The sequence below is a fragment of the Eschrichtius robustus genome, chromosome 17 (genome assembly GCF_028021215.1).
Source record: "Eschrichtius robustus isolate mEscRob2 chromosome 17, mEscRob2.pri, whole genome shotgun sequence".
NCBI lineage: Eukaryota > Metazoa > Chordata > Mammalia > Artiodactyla > Eschrichtiidae > Eschrichtius > Eschrichtius robustus.
Window position 1 is genome coordinate 81,349,652 of NC_090840.1, and position 21,820 is coordinate 81,371,471.

At 41.2% G+C, this 21,820-nt stretch overlaps 1 protein-coding gene across 1 annotated transcript; it reads right to left on the reverse strand.

Annotated features, from left to right (window-relative positions):
- Positions 1-6,528: 6,528 nt before the first annotated feature.
- Positions 6,529-7,325, reverse strand: LOC137751313 (NF-kappa-B inhibitor-interacting Ras-like protein 1). Its single transcript, XM_068525833.1, is given in 2 exon segments — positions 6,529-7,007; positions 7,010-7,325. Coding segments are annotated over 2 exon segments (573 nt in total). The 5' UTR covers positions 7,314-7,325; the 3' UTR covers positions 6,529-6,738.
- Between the last annotated feature and the right edge of the window lie 14,495 nt (positions 7,326-21,820).

Here is a 21,820-nt window from a genome sequence, read left to right on the forward strand (position 1 = left end):
TAAGCAATCTTACCACAAAGAATATTTGGTATCTGATATTCTCCTAGATTTTATTATACTTTTTTAGCTGATGCAATCTTTCTTTGTATATTATATTATCTGATTTCTATAACAACCTTGTGAAGTAGATCAGAGAGTATCTTTGTCCTCATTTTACATGAAACTGGCTTATCCAAGGTTGACATAGCATGGATGTGGCAGAGCCAGGACATTAATCTTATGATCCTGTGGGTATTTTTCCCCCTCTAATTCCTTTATACTTTGGATGATACCATAGCACGTACCCTGGATTTTTCAGGACATTTATATGGTTTGTGTCACTGTTGCTACTTGAATTTTCTATACATATGCATACTTGAAGTTACATTTTTACATTAGAAACTATGGTGACCATGATAAACTGCTGACAAGTAGCATTAATTTAATTAGTAACCTCCATTTATTTTTTTTCTAAAATCATAGATTGAGCAATTACAAAGTGGCAAGCATCACAGATCAAAGGTAGAACTCCATTTCCAAAAAATAAAAATAGGGGAACTTATAAGCTAGTGTCATCCATCTCAGCTGATCGATTGGCTTTTCTTGTTTCACTTGGAGAAATGCTCTTTCTACATAATTCTGAAGAAAAGACTAACAATTTAACGTATCAGCAACTCGATGAGATAAGCTGTAACCTTTGAGTAATCACCCTGTCACCTGGCTTCTCAATGCTCAAATGCTAGAAATATTAACAAAGATTTAATTTACACATTAAAATTCTTGTTTGAAATACTTTAATATTTTATTCTACCAATTTGAAAAGATTACTATTTACTATAATCTGCTTTATCTTGAAATCCAATACACTGTGTTCTGAGGCTAGTGTAATTTAGTTGCATTTGACATGCTTGGAGAAGGACGCAGAGTAAATCCCTGATGTGTGGCTTAAACATTATGAAAGTAGCCGATATTCCTGGGAGAGAAGAATACCCAGTTATGATTTGTTATTAAAAGAACAGTAATTTACAAATGTACTGCTATTGTCTGGGAAGACATAGAGAAAACACATAGGATGAGACATCAGCTGAATAATAATCTGCTGTGAAAGCGGACAACCTTTTATACTCGGCCTTAGAAGGCCCTGATTCCTACTGCTTCACCGTCCTGTGGATGAGAGGGGCAGGGTGAGCAGTTTCAGAGTGGGGCCTTGTGAGGCTCTGCAGCAGGGCAGCTGTGAATGTCAAGGCCTCGACATCAGTCTCTCTTCCTCTGGGTGACGAGCACTCCTGTGAACATCTCCACCCTGCCTTCCCAGGATACCTTAGGATTCAGTATCCGTGTGTTTCCTCCTCACTTAACTCCTTTTGGCATCTTAGAATAAGTGAACAATACCTGTGCATGCTTTAGGCACTCAAAGGAGACTTGTTGAACCAGTGAGATGTGAATGAGTGAACTAAAAGTTCTGAGATCCTTCTGAGACCTAGACTATTTTCATATCCATTTCATCTCTGTCACTGAACAGTGATACAACCTTCCTGAACTCTGGTTCTCTCAAATACCTATGGCAGGCACTTGTTCTAATTACAAAACAAACCGACCAACCAGCCGACAGACAAAACCCACCGCAAATGAAAGTCACTAGATCACCCCTGACCAATATTTAAGACATGTAAAACATGTTAAATTCTCCTTTTTTTTTTCAAAAGACCACCAGAGCCAGTGTGGGCTTTGAGGGTCAGAGGGTTGAAGAGGACAGCAGCCTCAAGCGGTGGGAAGGAGGGAGAGGGGAGAGAAGCCAGTGCTAAAGGCATCTTTACCAGCCTGCAGTTAAAAGCCGAATTGTCTGGAGACAGACCTCAGTTGTGCCATGGAGAATCAATGAAGAAACTGTTCTGAGTCAAAAATCTTTGTTTATAAAACTCAATTAATAATCTTGGCAAAAATCACTTAATCTCTCTAGGACTCAGTTTTGTTTTTAAGTTTTTGTTTTCTTCCTATGCTGGAAGAAGCAAGGATTGGACTGAAATATATTTTCAAAATTCTTTCTAGATTAAATCATAAATTCTCTTTAATTTAATTCAACAACTTGTGATGTGATTCTTTTTAATCTGCCTTATATTACAATAGCAAATGTGCATTAAACATGTATTAGAAGGCTATGGTAGTCAACAGGAGGTAAGGGACATGTAAAGAATTAGCATCACGCAAACAGTGGTGCTATGACAGAAGGACCTGCATCACACCTGGGAGCGAGGCTGCAGCCCTTCCTCGCAGCCCAAGTTGCCTCTTGCAAATGGTGCCCTGGGCAAGGCTGCACAGAGGAGGTGATGATGTCAGAGGTTGGGCCTCGCCGGTGACATCTTGGGGACATCACTGGCAAATGTAGAGTGGTTCAAAGTACAAGAAAGTTTTCTCATTTACTCGCCATCTGTTAAGTGTCTGCTATATACATGTCAGCCTTGAGGCATGTGCCTGAAGTTCAGAAAATGACAATTAACCTCTGGACACCTGGTGGTCCATGGTAAATAGTGTGATAAAACAAGATTGGAAAAATACATTGATCCCACATCTTGAAGGGCCTTGGATGAATGATACAATTTCTGGACTTTTTCTGGGGAATAAATAAAAGGGAACCAATGATATTTCTAATGAAGGTAGTGAAATAACTTATAATATCAAAATATGATTCTTGTTTCAGTATAGAGCCATAAAGTAGTGGTCGGAAAGATTAGAGTCAAGGAGTCCAGGGATGAAGATAGTTTAAAAAGATCTTAACCTCTGAAATCAGATCTCTGCCCTAATATATGCCCAAAACCCCTCTTCTCTCGGCCATGATTTTGATTTGTAATTTAGCTTAACTTGGAAACAACCTATTCATAATGCATGTCACTTCCTCAAAAATTTTGGTGTATCTTCTTAAGGTGTTTCTTGGACAGTTACCATAAACCTCTTGTAGTTCTTTCACCATTATTTTTTCTGATAACTGTTACCTTTCTTTGCCCATCGAGTTCACTTTTTTCCATAAATTATTGTTTAAGATATTATTTATTGAGTACTTTCTACGCATTGAATATAATACTCAACATTTTGCATGTATTACCACATTCATCCTCCCAACAAACCTCTGGGCATTTCTTCCATGTTAGAGACAAGAAAATCAAGACGTAATGCTTTGCATAACTTGGTCAAGGTCAAACACTCTACAAGCCAGTGGCTGAAGTCTAAAGCCCACATTCTGTCTAGAAAAAACATTGGTGATCTCTTCCTCCTCAGAGTCTGACCCAATACAGACAAAGGAAACAAATAAAGGAAATCACAATTGGAGTCAAAATTTTCAAATTGGATTATCTCTTCCTTTCTCTCTTTCTCTCCTCTCTCTCTCTCTCTCTCACACACGCACACAATTTTCTACCTGAGACTGTATACCTAAACTTTTAGCATTCTTATATATTAAACAAAGCTAATAGTATTTAGCTAATTGACTTAGGTTGAATTTTGTATAAAATATCAGTTGTAGAACAACCAGCACAAACACTAAATCTCTAAAATGGCCAATTCCTTTCCCCAACTTGTGTTCTTCTGAAGCCTTTCATACCTTCCTTTGCATTCATGTTTCAGTTGTCTGCTAACAGGTCTTCTCTGGTCTGGCCAGCTGTGCATATTGAGATGGCAAGTAACTTTCCTCATTAATTGTTGTGCCCCCAGTCCTAATTCAGTGCCTGAACTGAGGAACTTAGTATACAATCAGCACATGTTTAGTGAGTGAGTATTCAGAGGTATGAATGGAATGCCCTGTTTCAATCACTTCTCTTAAATTCTTTTGGGTGTAATAAGGCATCCTGGGTGGAGGTGTTAGGGAGAATGTGTGTGCGTGCGTGTTTGTGCGGTGTGGTGTCAGAGAGGACAGGAAAATAACTGGCATGCTCTCATAGGATGTACAAACAAAGTGAGTACAATCAGAATTCAGGACTATGGGAAACAGGAAGAATGAAATACGCTAACCAAGAGCACTGGTTGAGCACCAATTTAGTCTCTACACTCCCTGGTTACCATGGCAAAGAGTAAGACACAGTAAGCTAAATAATTCTGATTATCAGGAAGGAAGACATCGACCTAAAATTTTTCCTGGCACCCAATTATAAAGATATGTCATAATAAGGGGCTGTCAGATGCCAAAGTCAGAGGAACATATCTTTAGAGAGCTAGAGGCTCAAAGGAGATCCCATTACAGCACGTCTCTGAGAATCACAGTGCATCCCCTGTCTAACCCGCAAGTGAGCCTTCGCCTTGACCTAAGGAACATTGACTACCTCACCCCTTGCTCTCATTTACTGACTCTGGCACTTGATCCACTTAGACTTTTCTCTCCCCTGCACTAACCTGGTAAGGGGCTTATCATCCAGGTACTCACCATTGCTCTCCTTTCAGATTCTCCCAGCATTCTTCTCTCTTCTGACCCAGGTATCTGACTTCCTTCCTCTACCTGAGAAGATGACCAACAACCCTCCTTCTCACGTTGCAAACACTTGCTGAGTTTGTGTCCACAGCCGCCTCCGCTGTACGACTACAGAAGGCACCACTCATTTTCATATTCCGTACTATATCCCTAAAACCCAGCACAGCACCTGTCACAGAGCAGGTGCTCAGGAAATGTAGAGAAGTGCAATTGGGGGGTCTAGCCTTGTTAAATGGCTGAAATAGCACAGGACCTCATAGACGGGACATAGTCCTATTTAATGTACAATATTCTCCGGAACAAGTCATGATTGGCTGCCAAAGGATGAACACAAACTCAGACACTAAGAAGCACTTAGGACCCAGGTTGAGAGAGGAAACCGTTCTCCTTCATTCTGCCTAAAGAATAAACTTCAGGCTTCTTAGCCCGATGTTCAAATCCCTGCGTAATACCCCAAAATATCCGTTTAGTCTCCTTTCACACTGCTTCTGTTCCAGCACCCAAGACTCTAGACGTAACAGACTGATTGCCAAGAAATTTTTATTTCTCTCTGCTTTTTATGCCATCTGTTCACACAGCCTTGAAAGATCTTCCTTTTTTATTGTCCAGTATCTTCAAGACATTTAAATGACACGTATGTGAAGATTTCCTTCATCTTTTGTTAGAATTAAGTTCAGACTCTTATTTTGCTTATACTTATGTGATTATCTTATTTCAATATGCTTTATCTGACTTTGTCCTACTAGATTTAATAATCTCAACAGCAAATGCCAAGCGTTAAAAAACAAAACAAAACAAAAACAAAAAAATGTCTCCTGGCTTCCTCTCATGACTCAGTGGCACTAGTCTTGGGTATTTGCACAAGGTAAAATCTCCATAAGTATTTTCTAAATTAATGGCTTTTCAGACCATGTTTGTGGCACTCAGTTTTTTCCTGCATAATTATTTGATTTATTTTGTGTGCATTCACTGATTTAATTGAGGCATTTGGACTAAAGCTTCGCTGGGAGAATTGGTGTGGTGAGAGATGGGGCAGGGAGAGACTGGCTTATTGGCCTTTTTAGCAGTTGACACAACTGAAGATTTTCCTCTCCTCTTGCTTTTCTTCTAAGTCTCCTGTTCCCAGCCCCCCCCCCTTTCTTGATGTATAAAAAGCTGTACATAATGTATATGACTTGATGAGTTTGGAGATAAGAAAACACCCATGAAACCATCACCACAGTCTATGCCATAAACATATCCATCCCCTCTGAAAGTTTCCTCCTGCCCTATTTATCTATTATTATTATTGTTATGATTATTTTGTGATAAGACACTTAACGGAAGATACACCCTTTTAGCACATTTTGAAATATAAAATATAGTATTGTTTACTGTCGGCACAGTCCATAGAGTAGATCTCTAGGACTCTGCTCACTTCCGTCCAGCCTTCCTGGCAGCATCTTTGTCTCTCCTTGGCCCTTGATGCAACGTGGTGCAACGTGGGCACCCCGAGTACCTCGAGACTCCCATCCTTGCTCCTCACCTGACATACACCGTCTGGATGATCATTTTTATTCTTCTATTATTAGTCCTTTCTCTGGTTGCAAAGGAATGTGAGACATCTTAGTTTTCTGAATGAAAAAAAGGAAAGGGAAGAGAAGGGAAGGGAAGGGGAGGGGAGGGAAGGGGGGATGGAAGGGAAGGGGAGGGGAGGGAAGGGGGGAGGGGGAGGAGAAGGTGGAAAGGAGCAGCAATAAGACAGGGGATAGGCTTAGGAGAATTCATCATTCAAGACAGAAGGTCAGCTAGTACTCAGGAAGGACCTGGAACCAGGAATTGGCTTCATGTTGGAAGTCTGATCCTATATCATTCTCTCTCCATTTCTTTTCTCTGTTTCTCTTTTTACATATGATATGTCCTCTTTCACCGATCATGGTTCATACGGAAGAAATTGGCATTCACGTTTCCTTAGTTTATCGTTTTTACACATCTAGCCACATTGAAAGTCTGATTTCTCTTTGCATCTGCTTGTCATTCTTTTTTTTTTTTTTTAACCACCCAAACTTTATTTCATTCTTTTGACAAATGCAACGTAGATAACAAAGGTGCTAATTTCAGGGACAAGTCTGAAACAAGGAGAATGCAAATATATTATTACTTCATGTCAGGCAACAGTAACTGAATTATAACTGAAAGTGCATTAAATTACTTCCCTAGGGGTTTCCTAAGGACCAAAGGTAGACAGAAATGGCCTGTTTTACATGAGTTCACAGACACCTCGAGGCAGTCACCATTCAAGGGACAGTTGTGCACCCTAGGGTTTAGTTCTCAGAGCTGGAGTTGCCTTTGCTTCTCCTCCCAGGCAGAGGGAAGCTCGCTTTGCTCTGGGGCTGGGAGAGTTTGCGGGCTAGCAGGGTGAAGGGCTCGATCAGGGACTTGCGGTCTGTGACCGTCACCTCCCACAGATGCACCTTCTCGCTCCTGGCCCACCGCTGTGCCACTTCGGCGTCCACTTGTCTCTGCTCAGGAAGGTCAGTTTTGTTTCCTAACACGACAATGGCCACCTCTTTTTTGTCTTTGAACTTATCAATTTCTTCAGAAGCTCCACTCTTTGAAAGGATTCAAGGTTATTCACACTGTACACAAGAACAAAGCCATCAGCAAATGAAAAATAATGCTTTGGCAGCTCCACGCCTTCCTGTAGGCCTTGGGTGTCGTAAAGATGTAACTGTTTCTTGACTCCCCGATCTGTTTCCACTGCAGCCATATACACATCTTCCATTGTTTCACAGTCCTCCATTCCAATAGTATGATTCCCATAAAGGAGCTGCTCCAAAATTGCCGTTTTCCCCACAGATAACAAGCCACAAACCACAACCTTACAGCCCTTTCCCATCTTCTCTTAGGATGTCACTGTGAGGGCTTTTACAACCGTAAAGCTCCTCGCGGCGGCGGGATGTCTGGACGCTCTCCAGCCCAGGCCTTGCCGCTGACGGTCGCGCCGCCGGCTGGCCTCTGTTTCTCAGGCTCGAATCCCGGGGAGCGGGGGACGGGACCCGGGGGGAGGTTGCGCTGAATCCCGGCCGAACTCCACCCAGCGGGCTCTGCTTGTCATTCTTAAGGGAAGAGACCTGTGGTGTGGGTCAGCTGCCCCCATGTCATCCAGTCAGTCCTGGCCAGGCTCTTAGGTTCACCCTACACACAGGCTTCTGGGAACCACTCCTGTGGATGGGAGACGTTTAAGAAGTTCTAATGAGCCAGAGGACACCCCCAAATTATTATGACCCCAACAGTTTCTGTTGTCATCCATAGGCTGTTATCTCTCGTCACTAGGTTGTTAGCAAAACTCACCAACTCATCATTTCAACCTCCTGGATATACTGAGATATCTTACAGCACATAAGCCAAAATGTTTAAAACCAACCTCAATTTTTTCCTCTATCTTGTTCTCTTTCTCTGATCTAACCAAGATATCTGGAGATTATCTTTAAATTCTTACTATTTTTTTAAAAAATTCAAACGTCTACTCAATTACAAGTTTCTTTAAAATATATATGTCTTTCATTGATTTATTTCTTTGAGTCCCCGGTATTAGGCCACCATCATTTCTAACTTAAATTCAATAGTGAAACACATTCTCTTTTCCCCCAATCTCTTTGTTTTGATGTATTTTTTAATATATGTGCTTTAGAGCAAGTTTTTAAAGCTAAAGATATTTGCAGCTGAAAACTACCAGGTGTTTTCTCATCATCTTGTTTGCTATTTACAACAATTCTTTGAAGAAGGTAGGAAAGAAACTCCATTTTATAGAGAAGAGAACAGAGTCTCGGAGAGATGAATTTCCTGGTGTCATGTGGCCAGTAGAAAGGTGAGCATGGGTGCATACAATGTATGAAGATATAAAATGTCAAAAACGTAGCTGGCTTAGGTGTAGAAATTCTGAAGGGGAGTAGTTGGGGGGAAGTAGGAGATTTATTATCAATAAAAATAATGCAGCTTCCCACAGGATACATACTCAACCGTTGTTAAATTTCAGTCTCCAGTAAAGCCTGATCTATGTTTAAACGACTGATGAAGATATTTTCCACTATTAATTTTTATAAGACTTAAGTTAAAGGCCCTGAAATTTTTATTATTTATTTATTTGTTTGTTTATTATTTATTTATTTATGGCTGCATTGGATCTTCGTTGCTGCACGTGGGCTTTCTCTAGTTGCTGCGAGCGGGGGCTGCTCTTCGTTGCAGTGCACGGGCTTCTCATTGCTGTGGCTTCTCTTGTTGCAGAGCATGGGCTCTAGGTGCGCGGGCTTCAGTAGTTGTGGCACACGGGCTCAGTAGTTGTGGCTCGCGGGCTCTAGAGCGCAGGCTCAGTAGTTGCGGCGCATGGGCTTAGTTGCTCCACGGCATGTGGGATCTTCCCAGACCAGGGTTCAACCCATGTCACCTACATTGGCAGGTGGATTCCTTACTACTGCACCACCAGGGAAGTCCTGCCCTGAATTTTTTTAAAAATTACAAAGAAGTTCTCTTTTTCTTACATTCATCGTGGGATGCAGTTGGCTTAAACTTAGAATGATTTGAGTCTAGTCTGATGTACTCTACTAACCTTATGCGTTACCTTAGGTAGATTACCTGAACTTTCTAGAACTGAGTTTCCTAGTTTGTTAAAAATGGAGGAGCTGCCTTTACACTGGCTGCCCCCTCTCAGCTTGTACGTTTCCGTTATTGCATACAGCTAATGAAGTAGAGGTGTTCGCTGAGAGGTGACTTCTTTTTCTTCAAAATGACTCATTTTTCACAGTAAATGATTTATCCAATCTAGTTCCTAAAAAGAGTATTTATTTCAGTCTGATGATGTACTGTATGTATTTTACCAGTAATGTAAGTTTCAATAGTTAATGCGCTATGGCTATTTCTAAGAGTGATACATCTTCATCTTTTTACAGCTTCAATGAGAGCACCTTGCCATAATTTAACTTACCTTAAAAATGAGGCTGTTCACTACTTCTCATTTAAAGCAGAGTTTCTTGAGCCTCAAATCCTAACAGAAACTGGCTCAAAATTAGAGATATTTGTAATTGTGTGTGTCACTTTCAACTCACAAAGCTGATTCCAATATGAAACTGAAATTATCAAACCTCATTCCTACTTATGATAAATGATGTGAAACACTGTATGTCCCAAACCCTGGACCTTTAACTCAGATCAGCGCACACGTATTTTGTAGGGGCAACTGATACATTAGGGTAGTGGGTGGCCTACAGGACCCCAGTTCAGAACAGAACATGGAATGAATATAATCTTTCCTCAGTCTGCCTTTTTGACCTGTTCCTTTTCCCCGTTATCTGTTTGTCTCTCTCATGACCTCTATTTTCAGATAATATATTCATTCTTTGGACCAATGACATCTTTGGCTTTTCTGGAATGATCATATGTTCTTTGTCCTGTGCCTAGTTTTGTTTTCCTAATCACCCCAGGAAATTACTCTGACTGCTTAACCCTTGTAATAGAAAGTGCCCCTGGCACTGGCCTGCTTGGCTAGCCTCACGCCAGGTATTACATGACCTTATTAAAGAGGATTTGGTGACTACAGCACTGAGGGAGCTGATCCAAATTGTCTGTATCCATGAGATAATGGTTCTGAGAACACTTGTAAACTATAGGGAATTAGTCAAATATTATTTGATGTATAAAACCGTCTCTGACTTTACTAAAGATATGTATATGAGTATATGTGGATGCATACGTGTATGTGCATATGGACGGGCATATTATCTGTGCATGTGTGCATATGTATGTACGTGTGTATATGCGTGACTAGGTGTATATGTGCATTTGTATATGTATACGTGCATGTGCGAATGTCGTGTGCATATTTGTGTGTGTATGTTCTGTATGTATATCTATATGTGCATATGTTTATATTTGTGTTTGTAGGTCTGTGAATGCCACAAATTTGACAGTTTATTGGACCTTTCCTTGCTGAAAAATAATTACTTCTCCATTTGACCTCACCCTTGATCCACATTAGAGCATGTCTGCTCATTTCTCAGCTTCCTGTCTCTGCATATTTTTTCTCACCAGAGATGCAACTGCATGATCCTGCATTGAGACAGAGCCCTGCCCCAGTTTCCAAGATAACTCCGGGTGAAGGGCATGAGGATTTTCAAAGGGCTCTGCTCTAGAGCAGAGCATTTGGTATTACAGGTAACACTTGAGTAATTCCACACCCCATTTAGAGCACTTGCCTTTCTGCCTTGTCACCACATATTTCTAAAACTTTAATTCACTTCTCGCTAACATCAGAATTTTCCCTCTTGCCAGGCCACCCCCTCCTGCCTGTGGCTGGAGTCTGGTCCTTGCATGAGAACCACACACCCACCAATTGCCTTTATAAGTGCATATTAGCAGCTCAGGGTTTCCCAAGGATCTCCACCTGTCCGTTGGAACACTTCACTGTGTCATTACATGTGCTTGATGCTGACAGTAATATGTTACTAAACCCTTTGGATAGCAATGATCAAAACTATAACTATTGGTTTGCCTGCAGTGGATAAATTTTAAGGTGTTTGAAAATAGCAAATGATAGAAAGAGGGGTGACGTTGTTGTTTGGTGTGATTTGCTCTGACCCACAACACACGTAGCTGAGTAGTTATCACTTTTTAGATCATTGTCATTCTTGCGTTAATAATCAAAAGGGGGAAGGAGTTCCCTGGTGGTCTAGTGGTAAGGATTCAGCGCTTTCACTGCTGTAGCCTGGGTTCAATCCCAGGTCGGGGAACTGAGATCCCACAAGCCAGGCAGCACGGCCAAAAAAAAAAAAATCAAAAGGCAGAAAGGATGAAAAAAATAGGTAGGATTCAGAGATGGAGACTGCCTGAAGGATGGGTTGAAGGTATTGAGTACATATTTACTTGGACATTTAAATAATGCTGAAAATGTAATGACTTGGCATTTCCTTTGTTCCAGAAATGTCTGTACTGTATCTCACATATTCCTTCAGGCACCTTATTCTACTGCTTAAAGGGCTTCCTCCCAGCCTTACCCACAGAAGCGCACTACACTGCAAGGGGTTGCCTTGCTTCAGAAAATCTGACCAGTTGCTGAAATGTGACTGTTTTGTTTTCCTTTCAACAGTCTAGATGTGTTGCTGGTGATTAGTGCAAGTGATAGCCAAGCCACATTTACTGAATCTGAAATTCCCCTGGGCTCTTTAGTACAATCAGAAAATAAAATGAATTAACAGTAACAGAAACAAGGTAAGAAACACTAAGACTCTGCATTGAAATGAAAGTTTGAAAGTTTTACAAAATAATTAAAAATGTTTTCAAAACCAAGCATATAATTCCAGTCGAGTGGTACCGTGAAAGGATTTGAAGGGGGGCTTCTCTTTCACATATGTACCGTCTGTCTAACCTAAGGCAATCCATAGAGCCTCTCCAAACTCCACTACCCTCCTTTATAGTTTTGGAATAATCATAAAATCCTTTTTTTTCCCCCAATTGGGACTGTATCAGACAATTATTTTTATGCTTTAGAGTATCGATTATGTAATTCCTCCCTAATTCCTCTGGTAAGAGGAAGAAGCTGAAATAGAAAGACAATGTTTCTTTTCTACGGGAAGCGAACCCAGCTCTGATGCACGCATGATTTTCATGGCCACAGCCTAGGCAAGCTTAGCCATAAGGCATGTTGGAATCCAGCCATGCTCACCAGAAGAGGAAAATAACTACGGGAAGCACAGACCAGAGCCTTTCTCTAGTCCTCATGCAGACTTGTGTCTCTTCTCTCGTTTCCTCTCTTGGCTCCACCCACCCCCTCCCGGCCCACCCACACCCACACCCACACTTTATCCTTCATTCTTAGTTCCCTGAATGGGAAGCTTCTTGCTGGCTAACTTCTACACATCTCTTGCATTAGTTCCCTTCTCTACATGGTCTCATAACAATGTGTGTTTATCTCCACATGTCCCTTAACCCGTTTGATTGTATGTCCCTAGTGTTTGGTCCTGTCTCCGCCACTAAAATGTAAGCTGCTGATGGGCACAGAGTACGTTCTACTCATGATTTTCAGTGTGTTACAAAGTAATATACACACAATATGTATTAAAAATTTTTTGGATTGAATCAGTGAACACACATATAATTACCATTTTAAGTAATAAAATTAAGTACTTAATATAATAAGTTTATATTATAAAGTAATATACACACATGTATTAAAAAACATTGATTGAATTAATGAACACATGCATATAAATATAAATATATATTCTCATACAATATATATAGAAGTTATAACCAGTGTTAACTTGAATTTCTTCACTGATAGAAAAATCATGACCTCATAATGAATCACCCTCATTTATGAATAACTATAACCATTACAACTTTTCTTTTTATGCTGGGACAAACTACGCCTCCCAGTAGCACTCAAAAACGATCATATTTCTAGTATCGGGGGTCATATGCAACGGCCATGTCTTACTAAACAAGATAAAAATTAACAACTACATTACCCTTTATAATTTAGGAAACATTTTTTCCCAGATATTATCATTTAATTACCACAACCACCTTATGCGATAGATTTTATTCACGTCCCTATTATCAGTCAGGGTCCAGTTAGGAGAGAGAAAACATGCCAGTTATTTTAAAAGAGAAAAATTAATGTAATAATTGTTAAGTAGGTTTTGAAGACCTGGAAAGACAAAACTGGAAGCAAGAGAAAAGTTGGAGTTATTAACACTGAGAAGTTCAGAGGAGGGACCCTGCGGAGGTGGGCGCACTGGGTCAGTGAGGGCATCTCTGGGGACAGGTAGGGAGGTTGATTCTGTGGGTGCTGGAAGCACTGCAAACGGGAGTAAACTGCTTACTTCTGGGTGAAGAACTACCGCTTCAGTGAAGCTCATAAACACCAGAGGCAAAAACAGAAGTAGCGAGTAAACAGGAAGGGATACACTCCTGCTTCCCCGCCAGCCTTCCGGCCTTCCTCCGGCACTCCGTATTGACAGATGATAAATGAAGTCAGTTTTCACAACAGAAATTTTGTTGGCCGAGTCATAGCCCAGCACCACAAAGCTGAGTAGAAAGGGGTGGGCTTGCTGCCTAGAGACACGAGCGTAACAACTGGCTCATTCATTTCGTGTTCCAGAACATTGAAGGTACGAGAGGCTTATCAAGAATTTCCCCATAACACCCAGTTCATAAGAGTGTGCAGCACAGACCTGGATTTCTGCCTTTCCTCTCCAGATGCAGGGCTAGATTATTAGACCATTCCTCGTCCTCCATCCTCAATGGCAAGGAAAATGGTGTGTGCGTGCGTGTGTGTGTGTGTGTGTGTGTGTGTGTGTTTGGCAGTGGGTACAGTAATGGTATGGAAATTAGAAAACGAGGGTTTGTGTTGACAGTATCGAGTCCTGACTAACAAAGCCATCTTTAGTGAGTTGCATTACCTTTTTGAGCCTTAGTTCCTGTACCTGCATATGCACATAATGGGTTTCCTATGTAACAAGATTAAATCATTGCGGTGAGGAAATATTGAGCAGCCACAATATGCAGAACACTGTGCTACACGCTGGGAATAGAACGATAAAAAGGACAACCAAGGTCACCTTCTCCAGAGGTGAGACTCTAGTGGGGGAAACAGGCATCAATGAAACAACCACACAAAGTATATGGAATAAATACAGCGTATATGATTGCAGTTGAGCTTATGGCTTTGGCAGAAAACCTCAGGCTCAATAAATCATATAGAGCAAAGGCTCCTGACTTGGAGTGCAGTCAGGGAAGACTTCCTGGGGGAAGTACAATTTGAACTAAAATATGGAGAGTGAGGAGGAGGTGCCTGAGTGAAGTGGTACGGGGAGAAACGTGGGTTGGGAGAGACGTGGTGGGGGCCTGGCTCATGCACGGAGCTGAAAGAGGGACCATGGGGCTGGGTTGATGCCCAGAGAGCATGGGGGATGGAGAGATGGGCCTGGAGAGAGGCAGCAGCCAGAACCTTGAGTCGATGAAGGTGAGAGAGCTTTGTAAACTACAAAGCGCTCATGAAATACATGTGCAGCTGTTGTTCCTGGGATTTAAAACAAAATACCAGGATTTTTACTCTCTGCCATTTAGAAAGTGAGTTACTGGAACCAGAAGGAAAGACTGCAACTGACAAGAAACCAGAATTATAAAAATTCACCAAAAAAGTGTGTATCCCTCCCAAGTCAAAGTTTCCTCCCCAACCCCTGCATTAATGAAGCTAAGACTTTGCAGAGGGAGAAGACTGCTAACATCTTACTGTATAAGTTCTTTCATCAGATGGTTAAAATGTAATAATAATGTGGGCTTAAAAGGTTTGATTGCTTGATCACAGCAGCTTGTTAATTAAAGGTGCAAAGAGGGGAATGATTAGAGACGGGAAATTTGCACCTGAGGGAGGAATAGGATTAGTCTGCCTGAGAAATCAGATTAGTGTACCTGGCGGCAGGCCAGTTGCAGAGGAAGAGTACAGAACCTCTGGAGAAATAGAATGTGTATCTTTTCAAGTGCTCTGTGGGAGGAGAGGCCTCCCCTTCACGTGTCCTAGGGCAGAGGAGGGACAAAGACACTCGGACTGCTCACCCCTGCCATTGACTTGCTTCCCCAGTATTAAATGTGTGCGTCTCTAATTGCTCGTGGTGGAGATAACTGTGTTTGGAATTCATTTGGCGGATGAGTACGTGTGGTTGTGGAATCACTGACACCACTTGATTAATGAGGAAGCCTGGTCTTCGCATCCTCTGTTGCGGAGATTTGGGCCTCATCCCATCCCGAGGGCCCCTCTGGGTTTGGCTCCTGTCACAGTGGCCTGTGTTTCATTAAGCTGAGCAGCTTGCTTTCCGGAGGGATGATTAGGAGAGAGAGGATAAGGTGGAGCAGACTGGGAAGTCGGGCGCGACGATGATAAAATCCAACACGTACACCACGTGCACGCTGCTCAGTGAAATGAGAAAGCAAGGGCTTGCAAGCCAGGCGGTCCTGGGCTAGACCCCTGTCTTCCACAGCTAGGAGTCCTGTGACCTTGGGCAAATTAGCTTGGTCTCCCTGAGCCTCAGGTTACCTGCTGTAAAATGGGAAGCATAAAACCATCTTGAGGGTGCTCTAGGGAATTTGTAGACGATGAAGCCCAGGGGTTTCTGGCATGATACTCTTGTTCACTAAGAAAAGGCTGTTGTTGTTATTATAGCAAAATGTTTTCACACGTGTTCTTTCACACTACTGAGATGGGCCCAGCTATCTCAGCCACCTAAGAATTGATAATTCTTACCTAAACACTGCTAACCCCACACTGGGCATTTCACCTAACATGAGCAGTAGGGCTGCCACCCAGGAGACAGTCTCAGTTTCAATTTTGATGATTTTTTTCAATAATTAATTTACCCAGCCTTCATTTGGTGCCCTTCAGGCAAAGTCATCATCCTAAATAAGTCAATCCTCCCTGGCTACACTGACGCACAGCTCCCCTGCCAGGCATCACACGTGCTCCTAGGTCCAGTGTGACCCTTAGGCATTTGCAGTGGGCACACATGCACCTTTTAAAGCATTTGGTCATGATCTTGTCCTTTTTCCTCCCAACATAGGATATTGACCCAAGAGCATATCTTACTCCCTTCCCTGTGATTGTACTTTGATATTCTTTTCTTGTAACTCCCGGAAAATCATGTAAGGATCCTATGAAGAAGGCACAGTTGTCTTCATTATTGCCATTCATACTTCATTTTTAGAAAAAGCTGAGGCTCAGCTGTGACACATCACATTTCTAAGGCCAAGGTACTTGTAAACTGTGACTGAGTGGTAATCTCAGTTCTTCATCTGAAACCATCTTATTATTATTATTCTAGGATGCCTATACTATGGACTCCTAGAAGGTCCAATGCCACTCTTCACACCGTCATTGATGTGGTGTCATTCAATCATTCAGTTGCTCAGGCCAGTAGCTCCTTGGCTTCTTTCTTTCTCCTATGCCCTACATCTGAACCACCAACCTATCTTGCCACTTCCTCCTTCTCAGTTGTGTATATCCCAAAGTCAATCCCTTTTAATCACTTTTATCACTACCACTGTGATCCTGGTCCCCATCATATGCCACCTGGGCCACTTCCTTAGGCAGCTAAGGGCCTCCCCTGCTCCAGTGCCCCCTTATTCTGCAGAGTATCCAAAATGACCCTTTATTAGAGAAGTTTGATCATGCCAAATCCTGCCCAGAAGCTTCAGTGGTTCCTTATGATAGTGGGAAGGAACCCCATAGTCCCATATCACAGTCTATAGATGCCTCTATGATCTATTTCCCTACCCTTCCTCCCTTCCTTCTTCCTCACCCTTGCATGGCCTCCAGCTCTACCCCAGCCTTACACTGGCCTCCTGGCTATTCTATAAGCATTTCATCTGTTTTATTCATTACTGTATCCCTACTACCTAGAACAAATCCTGACAATCTGTGTTCAATATATGTTTAATGAATGAATACATTTATGAATTAATATGAAAACGTATAAAGTAAGGTTCTTACCCACCCACCTTCAAGGAACTCACAGTCAGGTTGGGAAACTGGTCTAAAATCAGAGTACAGCACAATACCATCTATAGAGGCCAGCAGATCATCGGCTCAGAGCCCGTGTTGGTCAAGGGAAAGCCTTGGAGTCAGATACGTTTGAGTCCCAGCTCCTACATTCACTATATCTTCAAGCTTTGGAAAGATACTAAACCTCCTGGTGAATCCATTTTATACTCTGAGGACAGACATAGTACTTTCCAATAGCAGTGTTGGGAGGATTAAACAAGTTAGTGAGGCACTAAGAGCAGTGACTGCCCCATGGTGAATACTTGATAGAATTATCTAGTAGTAGTAGTACCTGATGGTTATGCTCAAAGCCTGTGCCAGGGAACAGGGTCTGAGATTCACAGAGCAATGAGCTTAAGGGCTTTGACCATCACCCACGTCGGATGTTCACCTAGCCTGTGTCTGTCATGCATGCCAAGGTACGTGCCAAAGAAAGCTGCTGGAGCTGCATATCCATACCCCATTAAACATCTGCTCCCCACGTGGTGCTACTTCCTGACCCTTAGGCTGCAGGCTGGTCACCAGGGTTAGGACAGACCAGGGGGTCCTAGGGAATCGGTTTAGGGCAAGGCCTGATAACTTAGGATAGAGGAAAAAGCCTCCTTTCCCCTTTCTGATCCACTTCCCTCCCTCACCACTCACACAGCACTCCTTGGACGAAAGATTGCAAACAGAAAGGGAATGAACAGAGTCAACTTCTTTCCACTAATGAATGACATAGGCTCTGCCTGACTTGCAGAATGATTATAAGGATCTCAATAAACTCTGCCAGCTCTGTTTTTAAAGGGGGGCTAGGCTGCTGGAGGGAAGAACTTATGTCTGTTTTAACTGATTTTGTCCCTGATTTCTGGGAGGGAGACTAAATTCTTGGAATTTCTTGAGTAATAGGAGTTTTTTCTTGTGTATGAGCTCCAGAGACCACACTAGAGAGCTGTCACCAGAAAGGATAACCATGTCATTAGAGGGTGGGGACTTGAGCCAGTCCGACCTCCACGGAGGCTGAGTTCAACTGTGTAACAAATAATTCAATGAATCATACTGACTTAATGAAACGCCAATAAAATCTCTAGAAAGGGAGGTTCAGTGGAGTTTCCTAGTGGGTGGAAACATTGATGACCCAGGAAGGTAAAGTGCCCTGATTCCACTGGGCGTGAACACAGAAGTTCTGCCTTCAGGAACTTCCCAGACCTCACCCTGTGCATCTCTTTATTTGGCTGGTTCTGATTTGTGTCCTTTATGATAACACAATCAAAATAATTTTCTGGATTTTGTGAGTCATTCTAGAGAATTATTGAACATGAGTGGCATTGTAGGAGCCTCCCGGATTTACATCCAATTGGTCTGAAGTGCAGGTGACCTGGGGATCCCATTTGTCGCTCGCTTCTCAGGCGGGGACAGTCTTGTTGGGAATCATGCCCTAAATCTGTGGAATTGATGCTAACCTTGGGTAATGTCAGAATTGACTTCAAGTACACCAGCCTGTGTCAGAGTAAGTGGGAAGAACATCACTCTAGAAGTAGTCTGAACTGCTGAAACACTCCTATATGCTCCTTAGCTGTGTGGACTTAAAATTATTTATCCTCCCTAAATCTAGGTGTTACCACCTGATAGTCTGAGATAATGATGACTGATTGCTGGGCTGTGGGCTGTAGGTGAGGATTCAAGGTAACGTACATAAAGCATCATACACGGTGCCTTGAATATAATCAATGCCTAAAAGATATTACTTTCACTTATGACCATGGATTCTATCACACTAGATTAACAAAGTTGTCATCACTGTGTTCCCCTTTTTGTAGCTACACGACACATCGATTGAAGGTCAAGATATTGGGTACCCCGCCAGCTGGCATAGAGCCCATCATCATGCTGTTGAGGAGGGTGGCCTAGAGGAAGCCCAGGTGGATGGGCAGAGTTGGACAGAAGCAGTGGAGCCACCTTTAGCCTTGGTGGTTTGTGTGTGGCAGAGTCAGCAACATTTCGTCAGTCTATTCTAGGACAACTTAGTGTTTAAGATTGCTTGCTCCAGCGTTAGAAAAAAAATCAAAACAAATCGGACCCAAAAATGTCCTTTTTGTGCTCTGTGGTTTGAAGTAAATTACTTAAACTCCTTTTATCTTATTGTCTTCCAGTGAAAGGTTGATGTAAAGACTTAAATAATATATCGCAAAAGAGCTTAGACTGAAGTTGATGCCAAGTCAATGCCAGTTATTATTGTTGTGGATTAAGTGCAGACCTGTCTTCATCACACAGCCTGACAGTGAATAACCAGGTCAGTGGACGGTGTGCTCTAATGGATATTAAAACCTAGTTGGTTTAAGCATACTGTTCCCTGACCCTCTGCCCTTAGCACAGTTCCTGGCACATTGAAGGCACTGAATAAATAATTACCAATAAATATGTGATAACATATTTTCTTCTTAACCTTGCAAATGCATGGTTTAAATAGATTGTTTTAAAACTCCCAGTGGTACTCTGAAGACAATGTACAATTTATTCTGATTTTAAAGACCTTGAGCCGGTTTCATGTTAGCACTGACAATTATAATATTCATCACATTCATCTGTCACATTATGAGGCATTAACACCATTTCTTACAAGGAAATGAAAACTTCTGAAAATATGAATAAGCCCAAGTTCCATTTTTTTTTCTGATTGACAGCAGGAATTTTATGTCGGGTTCTGTTTATTCATCTGGGGCTTATGACATTTTTTTTTTCCATAAGGGAAAGGGACTTAAAAAATATCAGATTCTCTCAATACTATACCTTCCTATATTTCTTATGAATCCTGCAAGAAACTAACTAAAGAAACATATCTTATTGGAAAACAACTTCATATGTAACTTTAATACTACTTAATGGAAAGAAAATATGTAAAAACATTGCTCATTCAGTTTTGTCCCAAGTAATGTGGGCTGAGAGATAAGATCAAATACAGACTGATATAATGACGCTGATGATGATGAAGTCGTATGAACAGGAGAACCGCTGGGGACTTGTCCATCTTATGTGAAAAGGATGATGTAAAGAGCACAGGTTGCAGGAGTGGACAGAGGAGGACTTGGAAACTGAAACCCTAACTTGAAGGCTTGGCTCTGGTGTTTTAACTTGTTGAGCCTATATTAAGTAATCTTTAGATTACTTGTGAAGCAATTTGTGTTACCACATTGCTAGTGGGTGGGAATGACTTCCTCCATGCTTAATGAGATTGTTATTTCTTTTTGGAGAACTGCCTCCATTACCATTATATAAACCCCTCTTTATTTTTGATCATTTTCCTTGTTCTGAAGTCTGTTTCGTTTGGGATGAATATAATTTTTACAGATTTCGTTTGATTAGGGTTAGCCTGGTAAATCTTTATCCACCTCTCTACTTTTAACTGATCTGTGTCTTTATATTTAAAATGGATTTCTTGTAGATAACATATATTTGAGTCTTTGTTTCTTCATTTGTTTTAGCCACCCTGACAATCTCTGTTTTTACTTGGTACAATTTTCATTTAAAGTGATTATTGGTATAGTTGAGTCAATACCTACCATGTTCGTACCTGTTTTATATTTACGGCATTTTTTTCCTTTGGCCCCTCCCTTTTTTTCTGATTTCTCTGGTTTCACTTGAGCATTTTATATGATTTCATTTGATTCCCTCTCTAGTATATTAATGATAATTATAGTTTAACCATTTTTAGATATTGTCCTGGAGTTTTCAATATACATTTTAACCTAAGTTAAGTCTGCCATCAAATAACACTGTACTACTTCATGTTAGTGCAGGTGCCACAGAGCAGAGTATTTCCACTTCTTCCTTCCCATCCCTATGTCATTGCTGCCGTTTATTTCACCCACCTACATGCTATAATTACCAATTACATTATTTTTATTACTTTAAACACACAGGTAGGTATCTTTTAGATCAACTAGCTGAAACAGTCTACTTTCATTTTTTTCTTCTCTGACATTTTTTCTTTCTCTGTGTAAATTTGAATTTCTGACCTGTATCATTTTCCTTCTCCCTAAAGAACATCTTGTAATCTTTCTTGCAGGTGATTTTTTGTTAGCACTAGATTCTCTTGGTTTTTGTTTGAGGAAGTCTGTATTTCTCATTCATTTTTTGAGAATAATTTCACTGAATATAAAATTAAAGATAGTGTTTTGTTCTGTTTTTCTTTTAACAGTTTAAATATTTCAATCCTCTGTCTTCCTGTTTGCATGGTCTGTGCCAGGAAGCCCTCTGTAATTCTGCTCCTTGCTCCTCTTCAGGTAAGATATGCTTCCCCAACCTCTGGCTTATTTCAAGATGTTCTCTTTGCCTTTGCTTTCCTTCAATTTGCATATAAAATATCTAGGTGTAGATCTTTCTGGTATTTATCACAAAATAAATACTTCCTGGATTTATTAAGCTCAGATCCTGAGCTTCCTGGCTCTGTAGTTTCTTTTCAGTCGTTAATTTTAGAAAGATTTTGGATATTATTACTTCAAAATTTTCTTCTGTTACATTATCTTTCTTTTCCTTCTAATATTCCAGTTAGACATGTTCCACCTTTGGAAATTTTCTCACAGATCTTGGATGTTCTGTTGTGTTCTTTGTATTTTGGTTTTAGTCTTTGCTTTTCAGTTTGGAAAGTTTCAAACAACCTGTCTTCAAGATAACTGATTCTATCCCTGGTGGTATTCAGTCTACTGATGAACCCATCAAAGATGTTCTTTATTTATGTTATAATATGTTGTTTATTTTTTTAATTTTAACTTTCCCTCTTAATTTTTTTCTTTGCATTTCCATCTCTGCTTACATTACCCTTCTGTTCCTGCGTG